Genomic DNA, 11,363 nt, shown 5'->3' with positions numbered 1-11,363 from the left:
GCCCAACTACGACATGATGACATTATTATATGGGACCACAGCAGGAGGCAACATACATCATCCGGCATGGGTGCTTCCATTCGGTCCATTCAACCTTAAGCTTGCATTAAATTAGAATTTGGGTGCTAGAGGAGTATCATAAATTTTCTTATAATCAAATATTATTGTATGGCACCATAGTCAGTAACATGGTCTCTTGTAGTCATGTTTAGCCGAAGCTATAAGTAAATAGCCCAATAATTAGTAACATGGTATATGCTCTAACCTAAACATACAATAAGTAGTACTATAATAAGTAGCTTGACTTCTTAAGCCTGTACCTATGTTATTAAATCCGAGTTAATTATTGACTCAAATAAATTAATTATTATGTTATTAATTCAATCAAAGAGTCGTCAATCAAACCAGTTGAAGTATTACACATTCACGTCTGTAAGTTTGTATATATGTACGTGACAATGAACATTACAACTGATATATAATTGCGCTGTAGTGATTATTGTTAGCTAGATTGGGGACAAAGGCCGGATGTATTGCTTGAGTAGCATTTGGTAAATATAATAGAGCAACCGATACAAAACATACGAGTTATATTCTACATTTATCAATTTAAAAAAATAAAAAATAAGAACTTTTTATAAGATGCAAAATTGACAAATTCAACAATTGAATTATTTTATATTATTTTTATAATCATGTATCATATATTATACAACTTAACTATTTGCAAGTATATTATTCAAAATTTAAAATTTATTTATATTTTAAAAATATATTATATATTAAATAAAGTAATATAATACAATAATTATTAATTTTAGTTTGAAACTCATGGTATGGGTAATTGGTAGTACTACTCTACTCATTCTAATCCCAGTGACAAAAAGACTAAAAAAGGAAAGGAAAGCCAAAGCAAAATTTTAATTCAAGGCTGAGTAATCAGCAAAGCCTGAGCTCTCAACTGCATCACTAACTAGGGATGGGAATGGGATTCGAGGTCGCGGGAACCCTTTGACTGGGTTGAGAGTTTTTTTTTTTTTTTAAACTCAACGGGGATCGAGGCGGGATCGAGTTTGGGGAGTAAAAGTGGAGTTTGGGTACCCACGTCGTTGCCATCACTATCACTAACATGGGGAAGTTGGCGTCAACCCCTAGCAGTAGTGAATAAGAACAGTGAAATTACTCTCCCAAAGGAACCGTCTTCTATATTTGTTCATTATTCATAAACCTATACCTGTTTCTCTATCTTGCTGGTGTTTAACTATGAACATAACCATTTTCATGCTTTAGCTCGCGTTTGGAAGCATATTTTCTTTCCATACGTGAGGCATCATGACAGCACACGGCAAACTATGCTTTCCAGGATCAACGTCTACGATATATCGGACAAACTTAAAAAAATTGGACCACTTTTACATTTCTACCCATTACAAATTTCAAGTTTTTCCATTGAAGTTTTTCCACTCATGAGTTCAATCCACCGTAAGCTTATGTTATAATTTGTTTCTAAGAAATGTCATTAGCGCAGAAATCAAGCATGAATTACGGACACATTATTGCTTAAGCAATCACTTGAGACCAGTGTATTTCTCTACCATCAAACTGCAAGTATTAACATCTAATCAAACAATAATTCACATGAAAGGTGTTCCATTGAGATAAGACAACGGAATCACCAGTAATATCTTAACACAAGAATTTCATTCACTCAAGCTCATCGCAATACTTTTACAGTAAAACCTATGACTTACAAGCAAATGCAAGCTGAACTATTGATGCTCTCTTCTGTACAGAACCTGCAATCTATGTTATCAAACAATACAACATAGGGTTAACAAAGCAATGGCCATTAGATGTATCATTGAGTACATATTTAACTGTACTGATCGGATTCGTCAGAATCTTCAGATGTCACATCAGAGTTTTCTTCCTCTTGGTCTTCAATTTCATCAATTTTGAGCGGTCTACGAGCAGAAGACATCTTGTTCATTGCTGCAGTTTTGCTAGCTCTTTGTGAGCGACTTTTTACAGTATGATGGGTGGAAGGAACCACAGAAGGTGAAGATTCATCAGAACTGCCTTCCTCAATCCTTACCCTTCTCCTAGAACGTGAGGGTCTAGTTGGGTGTACAGCTGGTGTTTGTAGCATTGCAACAGAACCATCCAAATCCACGTTGCAGTCAAGTTCCAATTTCCCTTCAATAAATAAGGTGGGAGAAGGAACATATTAGCGGTAAAAAAGGTTTTCCAGGAGAATCCCCATAAAAAACCAGTAAAACTGCCAAGGTCAATGGCCAAAGCCTTGGTTTGACAAGATATTCTGTTGGTAACTGACGAAAATAAAGAATATCAAAAATTAAGAATGACATTGGCTAGCAAATACTGCATTTGCTTTCAGAGTCAAATCTTTTATCATGGAAGATAAAAAGGGAAAGGTAAAACAGGTAGTCTAAATAAGTGATCCTTCGTATTATTGACTTAAAGTTTGGCTGGTTCATTTTATCATTTGCTTACTTGAACAACCCCTTTGATCAACCCCCACCCCCAACAGTAAAACAAAAAACGCGGGCGCCCAGACACCTGGTAATAATAAAGACGACTAGAGTCATTACAAAGCCTTATCACCATTTGAGGCTTTTGACAGATGACAAGAAGAAAAGAATCAAAGCCTAAGCATTTTAACATGTCAGACATCTTAGAAAAGAAAAATAAAACATTACCCAAAATGAGAATAATTTCATCTTGCAACAATTCCTGATCCGGTTGTCTATCTAGTGTCGTGAGATGTTCAGCCATCCGTTTCAATTCTTTAACAAGATCCTTCTCCGAAGATACACATTCAACCACGCGATATAAAAGCCTCCTCATAAATTTTATTGGTCCTTGTTCAGATAACCGAAATTGAAGCAGAACAAGTATTCTACATAATGCCGATACATATGACTTCTCAGCTGCTGTCTTCTTCGATTGAAAATTTGCCATCTTAACCAAGTACAGGGTAAGAAGCGAAAAAGAAATAGAATAAACAATAGTTAATTAAATTTGAACCATACAATATGAAATTCATGTATGCCATTTCATTAAGTGATACTTATTCTGCACTACATAATTATAAATAACTGAGGCCATTGTCTTGAAGTAACATCCGCCAGATTTAGGCACTTTTGGTGACAATGGGATGTCAAGCATCGATGAGCACACAGTTAAAACCAACGCTAGCTTGGCATTATTTGAATGTATCTCATACAAATGCTAATTTCTTGTAGGTTACACAGTTTCACTTAGAACTTGCTACAGAAATGTGGATGAACTTCTGAGGTTAGAGAAAGAACAAAACTCATTATTATAATATGGGACTCACCTTCAATCAGTATTCACTGACACTCGTCAAATAAATTTTATTCCCCAAACAATAATAAGTCCAAAATCCCAGTTTCTAGATTAAAACAACTGATTATGCAATACCGGGACATAACGACAAACACCAGCAAAATTATACATAAAAGACTAGAAGTTGATCAAGCAGTAGGTTTACAAACATGACTAGCGTTAGTTTTTCCTTTAGTCCACATTCCATGTTTTCGGGCGTCACACACTGTTTCTCAACTTAGTAAGAAAACGAGATTGCAACAGAGAAGCTCAAAAATAAGTTTTTCTCTATAATTAAAAAATCATTCTAAATAAAAGTTCCCAGTCATATGATGCAGATATCCTTTCATAATGCACGTAGCTTTAAGAACATACTCTCTCCGTTTCATATGTTTTGTTGTTTAAGATCTCTACAACATACAAGTTAAGAAAGCATTAATTATGTAGTATATTATCATATTTTTTACTAGAATAAAGGCTAAAACAACAAAACATATAAAATAAAATTAAAAGGTTAAAATAACAAAACAAATAAACTGGAGGAGTAGCAAACAAAGCTGAATTCTAAGGACCACCACTGGCAATTCCTACTAAGGTGCGGCCTTCGTATATTAATAGCGTCCCAGGTGTAAAAAAGAGTAAGGTTTAGCATATCTTTAACTAGCTTTAAATTTGTGAGGTTACCTCTACGGCTATGCGTAGTGCAAGCCCCTCCTCCCCACACTCAAATGGAACTTCTGCGCAACTATCTATGACTTGTGGATGTTCCGTGCTACTATTTTCACTCTCTGGCTGAGTCCCTTTAACGTATAAAGGAATCTGCACCATCTGCAGCATAAAACGGGAAGCTTGAACAGCACGCTTGCGCATCTGAGACACCATAAAAGAAGAACCCGCAGAATTGCCGAAAATTCCTGGCCACATTGAACGCATTACTGGAATGAAAGCCTTTGATATGCAACGCTGTATGTGGAAATAAAACAATGAAGGCGTTTGATTGACATTCAAATGAATCAAGTAAAAACAAAGAATGGTGGGTAATGTAAGTCACAGCAAATATAATATCAGAGATGCTTGCCTTATGATTGGTTGAGAGACATGGGTAAAGCTCAAAGAAAACCGACAAGCATTGCTTTAACCTGGCCGACAAGTGAAAAATTAAATCTCAATCAGCTGCCAGTACAGGGCAAGAATAGTACAAACGTGATGTTAAAATTAAGATGAACAGATACCACCTGTGCAAGTGTTCCGACACGTCACTGAAGTACAAGTAAATGAGCTTTGATAAAAGCACAGGATGCAAAGAAGCTGGTATGCTGGGATATTTGTCACTTAGGAGAAGAATTTTCGCAAACCCCTCTCCAAGCACACCATAAACGCACTCGCCTTCATTGCTGGTTAAAGGACTCGCCCAGTCATCATTTTCAAAGCCACCATACAAGATATCAAGGGTCTCAACATCCGGATCTCCTTCTGAATCAGAGAAGTTCACAGGACAAAAAGTCGTCTTCTCACTGTTTATTTCGCATGGAATATTGTGCTTTGACACCTTATCAACTTCTGGAGGACCATGCCACATCACAAGATCAACTAATGCTTTACAAGCCTCTATACTGATTGAATGTGGCCCCTTAATATATGAAATCCTCAGCTGTTTCAAAAGTTCTGCACTTGGTTTTCTCTCCAAAAGTCCAAATAGGCCAAGGCATCTGACGGCAATCCTTTGCACATCCAAGTGAGATTGTTTCGCCTGTCCATTTCATTTCCCACACCAGTAAACAGTCAGCAACCAATGCCCCCAAACAATATGTAACAGTGTGAGCTGATTTGGTGCCCCCAAACAATATGTAACAGTGTGAGCTGATTTGGCTCTCATTGAGCCATTTTATAAATAGCAAAACATAATTCATTAGAAAGTTAAGACCACCCAATAATACATTCATGAAATGTATGTATTATGGTATTGTATGTATAGCTTATGCAATTTCTAAATTTTCTTAGTAGTTCATTGAACTTATATCAACATTTAGTATTATTATCATAGTTCATCTAGTCATAAGGAACTGAAGTAAAGGAATTGCATCAACAAATGAGGCATACAGTAACTATTCAAAATTAGATAGATTCGTTAATTTATTTTGTATTTATGCATCATATGATTATAAATTTTTGCACCATTTTAAATCTTGCGAAAGATTGGTCAAGTTCCTCAAAAATTTACAATGCAAGAATCAATTCCTGTCGTTATAAATTAGCTCAAACATGCATTAGATATTGTTATCAACTTAAACAATTACGGACTTGGCCGTATCGCAACAAATTCAACAAATTTATTAATATTTTAAAGTTAGCCAAAAGCCTGAAAACAATAGAGAGATGTGCAACAATTTTTACCCCAGGAAGTAGTAAAGACTGGAGTAGCTCATCTGGTTCAATAGCCTTGCCCTGAAGAAAGCACAGTGATTTTGCATTTTTCAGCAAAAGGCCAGTAAGAGAAAGGCTGTGCATCCACTGCACATAATTTGCTGTTCTCTCCCTGCAAGGTTGAGCTAGCTCTTCTATGATTGCGAGAACAACTCCTTCAAATTCACCAGGAGCAGCATGGACCTTCCTAGCCAAACTGGCTACAGCTTCAGCCCAATCACTGTCTCCACCAAAACTTAATCCATCTCCAAGGATAACTATATTACCTTCATTGTCATCCTCATACTCAGGAGGCTTGCACATTAGCTCATGCAGAAATGTACTGGCAACCTTTCTATTTGTAGCATCAGAAAAATCAAACATGGCACCAAGTAAAAGCAGCTGCCGGCATGCAAAGCGATGATTTGATCCTGCAGATATTAGATTAGCCCACGTAAGTATTCAATAGTTAAGTGTGCATCAGCACCACCCACACTAACTCATACTTACCAGCTTTGATATGAGCTCTGACTAACTCTATATATTCATCAACAGTGGCAGGAAGAATTTTTTCTAGAAGGTCATTTTTATCCGATGCTTCTGTTGCATATACTTCTGCTTCGGTGCCCGTTGTTGCTGCAGCATCAGAGCCTTTGGCCTATTGAGGCAGAACTCATAATCCTTAGTGGTTTGAAAACAATGAAAGAAGCCCTAATAATTATAAATTAGATACTGAATAGTATAAGACAACACAAGATGAAACAAGTCAGAATTTTGACTCAAGCATTCTGGTTTTATAATTTCTAAATAGCATACTTTAGCTACAAATAACATATGCATTGATATACTTGCAGAACTATTAAGTATAAACAGCTTTATTTACATTAGTGTTGGCAATTTGATCCTTTCTCTTTGGGAAATGAGAAACACTTACCAGAAATTCATGGAAACCAGACCAGGGTACTGACTGAGATATTTTGGATTTAGAAAATATCAGCATATGAGGGTAAACACATAATCCAGAGAAACTATATTTTGAGAAATCTTTTATGCTAACCTATGTTTATTAATACAAATAATTTAAACAATTTTAAAATACATTACCATATGCATTAAACCAATGAAAATGCAAGTATGCAACCTTGTCACCTTACTGATATCTTTATTATAGGATTTGGAATGGATGAGATCTCAATTAGTCTTTAAGATGATCTCTGTGGAAATACAGCATAAAGAGTTAAAGACTAGGTCTCAGAAGTCAGTATAATCCTCCTATTACTATTTCAGATTATGGTCCCAAGATAACAGTGGTATGTTGACATCTGATGTGAGCTTGCTCAACAAACTATGATAAACAAAGTGAGATAAAACATACCTCTACTCCTATTGTGAGTAGTACTTATACAGATAAATAAATAAATAAATGTGAAAATTGGATATATTCGTTTTAACTCACGTGTGCTTCTGACTGTAAATGTTTGCAAACAGTTCTCCAATAAAGAGCTGCCTCTGCTTCCAGTAGCTGAATACTTGGTGGGCAATGCACTGAGTCCCCTACAATTAGAGTATGAGATACAATTATGCTACAAAACAACCAGTCAGGTTTATTCCTAAGTTCTGTCTAGCATTAAAAAAGAATAGGTTAAATTCAGAAACTAAAGGAGGCAATAAAATAGCTGAAGATGTAAAAGTACAAGATGGTGCAGGGACATAGTCAAGCAGCATCGGCCCCCCGTATATTTGACCCACATAAATATTTCTACAAGTTTATTTGCTTTCTGAACTCATGCTTGTGAAATAGTCAGACGTCAAATATACAGAATTTAGTCATGTATTTAGCATCATAAATGTGATATAACAACCTTTTTTTAATTTTTTTTCGTAAGATTTAATCAAGCAACATGTAACAACACTCAGAGGTGAAACAGAAAAAAAAAAAACTTCAAAAGCTTAGCTAACCTTCTGTCGTGTCACCATTTGATGATATATACTGCTGGATACTTGCATCATTCTGTAGCTTTACCAAATCAGCTTTAAGAAGTGCTTCCATGACAGACTCACTCACTGATTCATATGTTTCAACATCAAGATACTTCAAAAGTTCTAAAGGATCACCATTACAACATTTTATAAGCCATTCATCTTTCAATAGTTTAAAACATTCCTTTGAGACAGCAACAGATCGGTCAGCAAGTCCTCTCCGAAGAATTACTGTTCTAAGTTTAATGCTACAAAAACAAGGAAAATGAGAGAAAAAGGTTAGACAAGGGGTACCTAAGTAAATTAAGAGTGGAAAAAATGTTTGCGGAGATTGCAATCATAATAGTAGGTCATCCACCCTTGGTGACAGTAACTATAGAATTCTATAACACTTCATAATCTACAATTTTTTTTATAAATATTAAATAAAAGGACAAAAACAAAGAAGACAAATTATACGAATTATAACTTATTATTGTAACGACAATAGATAAAAAGGTTTCAGAAGAAGAATGTATACAAGGCATGGAAAGCATTGTTGTTTGTACAACTGAAGAAATGATTGAGATCTTCTAACTTGTAGTGTGCATTTTAGAAAGCAACCATAACAACTAATGATAAAAATCAACGTAGTAATATCACATACTCGTGATTAACTATCCATTATCCATGTGTTTACATTTATAAAAATATAGATCATCGGTTGTAAACCCTTTCCACATTAGAAGATTCAAATCCTTGGGGAGGTGGAACCTAGTGGGTACAATGTGGGAGGATGGGGATAGAATTATTATTGTTTTACCATATGGCACATTACCTTAAGCTTTGAAGAGGAAATTTATTGGCTAGAACACAGTATGCTGCTTTGCGTACAGATTCACTTACATCCAAGGTACAATCAATGATAACTTGAGAGGTTGCACTAGAAGGAGGCAAAGATAACACAATCATCTTACGAACGTCCTGCACACTTATTCAAAATTAATAGCGGAAACAGTAGCCTTCGGCATGTATGTGTATCCCTATGAACTATGAAGTGCGCCAATAATAGTAAAATGTTCTGTGCAGATAGTTTCCATTGAAAGACAATACTAAAGATTCGAGACTCGGTGATTAGATTTTTTAAGAAAATCAGATTAAGCATACCACTATTTGATTCTAGTCAAAATCTGAAGATACATCCTTTTTAGTCAAATCTTTAAATTAACAGGACGACAAAATTTAATGTACTTAAATAACCATAAGATGGAGGGGAAGTCTCTGTAATAATCACATGATCATGGTAATATTAGTATATTACAATGCAAATTGCAAACCCATGTAATATGAGAAGTTAACGGCCTACAGAACACGGTGCTTTCATCTCAAACCCTAAGCAAAACTTGTACCTGATATAATGTTATATATTAAAAACCATAAAGACAAAACAGCACAATTGATACAGGTAATTGAGACACTCACCGCATTCTGTTCCAAGGGAAGCATCTCGAGGAAAAAATAAAGAATGTCACTATTCACAGAGTCATTCACAAAGCGCGAAAGCGCTCTAACTGCAAAAGTACGCACCACAGGAATCTTGTCTCGTACCCTCACCATCATGCACTCTATCACCTCATCCCATAGGTCATTGCTCACTTCTGCATCATCTGGCAGCCGCAATATTATCTACAATTCAACCAATTGTCGAAAACTTTCATTCCAAACAATCACTAGACACCACAACTCGAGAAATTAACTGCAGTTTCAATTGTCGCTGTATACTCTAGTCCTCTGTGTAATCGTAAACTGTGAATAATGAATTTGCATTTTATAACAAAAAAACGTTCAAAAAGTTGAAATCAGCTGCGAAGGATGAATACTGCGCAGTTCTGAATTGGATGGAAAATTTGAGTAAACTTTCATTTCAGTCACTAATTTTGTGAAATTTCATGTAACACTGAAAAATATATATTAAGATGAATGAATTTTTGTAACATTTTTGCAAAATCAAAGACTAAAACTAGTTTCGTAAAGTCAGAAAAAAAGTGAAAAACATGTTACTCAGGGACTTAGGTAGAGATTACTCGGACAATTCGGAGAATTCGTACCTCGGAGACGATCTGGCAAGCTCGGAACCTGGCAGTTTTGTTGGCTGCCGCGGCGGCAACCAGGAGGAACCTAAGGAAGTGCTCAAGGAACTCGTCAGAAGCTGCGGCGTCGGCCGAGTTGCGGGCGGCGGCGAAGGCGGAGACGAAGGAGACGACGCGGTCTGCGGAGGCGAGACGCCTCTGGAAGTCGAAGAGAGGAGTTACGGTTTTGGAGAAGGCGGAGAAGAAGTGCGACGGGGAATCGGATTTGGATCGGAGGAGCGATAGTTCCTTGAGCTTTCGGTTGTGCGTGGCGTAAGAGGTTCGAGCCTCGTCGAGAATTGCAGCGATTTTCTGCATCAATCGCTTCACTTGGTCTGCGCTGTTGTCCTCCATGCCTTTCTTCTCTCAAACGGTGACGATGGTGTGGAGTTCGTGAATTCTGAACTCTGAACTGAACTGAATCTCAATCCTCGCGTCGTAGTTTTGAATTTGAGCGGGAATTAGTGCAGTTCAATCTCTTGGGCCTATCATTATGGGCCGTGACATCTAACAGGCCTTATAATCTACTCGTGTACTGCAATTTTTCAATTCTGTCACAAAACTTAAATGAAGTACTATAAATACTATTAACGTTGACTTTTATTATACTTGTTGTGAAATGAAATTCTAACTCTCATAAAATTCATCACATCAGAATTAAAAGTTATATATTTAGTGAGATAAAACTTTAACTTAAATTGAAGAATAACACTAATAGTATATATGATACTGTATTTAAATTTTATTCATATAGCATAAGTGACTTATTTACAATGACAAACTTAAGCTTTTTCCATTTTTCACATGAAAATGTGATGCAGACTTAGGACAAAGTGTTGCCTGTAAGTGATACCAGGTAACATTTTTACATTTGACTTTTATTTGGCGATAGATACCAGGTAACGTTTTCAGTGGAATATGTTCCATGGAGGATATTATACATTGTAGATAGACATAAAATCCAAAGTCTGGCATTGCCAAATTGGCACCAGATGCCCACATATTTTAGGCCACTGAAAACGATAGGCTGTTTCACAAGGTGAAACCCATGTCATGTTTTGCAACATTGTCTCATAATGTGTTGAGGTGACAAATGTGAATCTGAGCGAAAGAATTTTACATTTGATAAATTCACACTCTAATATCTTCGATTTTTCGGTTGGATGTAGAATATAGTTTACTCGTAGTTTATTAATAGATATACTTTAATATTTTAACTCCCGATATGCCCAACAAGACAAGACTGACAAGAACAAAGCCACTGGGTGCTTTCAACAATTTCAACATGATAAGCACAAACCTTTTGTGCAATTTACACTAGGCTTAGTTTCCAAATGAAAAACCAAACTGGGTTCCTTTTCCTCATAGAAAAAAGCCTAGGCAGTTATTAATTTACTATTTTATATGAATATCATATTTATGTCAGTTGTGACAAAGAAATGAGTAAACAAAGAACAATGAATGGCCCTGCTCTGTTCTGCTGTTATGTTCACAGCGTCATTC

At 36.1% G+C, this 11,363-nt stretch overlaps 1 protein-coding gene across 1 annotated transcript; it reads right to left on the bottom strand.

Annotated features, from left to right (window-relative positions):
• Nucleotides 1–1,719: 1,719 nt before the first annotated feature.
• On the bottom strand, nt 1,720–10,214 carry LOC113851470 (condensin complex subunit 3). Its single transcript, XM_027481965.1, is given in 13 exon segments — nt 1,720–2,196; nt 2,721–2,982; nt 4,054–4,332; nt 4,421–4,508; nt 4,602–5,119; nt 5,764–6,203; nt 6,283–6,430; nt 7,229–7,326; nt 7,732–8,000; nt 8,570–8,715; nt 9,214–9,474; nt 9,801–9,929; nt 9,972–10,214. Coding segments are annotated over 13 exon segments (3,204 nt in total). The 3' UTR covers nt 1,720–1,873.
• Nucleotides 10,215–11,363: the final 1,149 nt, after the last annotated feature.

Source organism: Abrus precatorius, unplaced genomic scaffold, assembly GCF_003935025.1.
Source record: "Abrus precatorius isolate BTA unplaced genomic scaffold, Abrus_2018 Scaffold9, whole genome shotgun sequence".
Taxonomy (NCBI): Eukaryota; Viridiplantae; Streptophyta; class Magnoliopsida; order Fabales; family Fabaceae; genus Abrus; species Abrus precatorius.
Note: the sequence above shows the minus strand (reverse complement) of the source record. Positions and strands in the feature narration are given on the sequence as shown.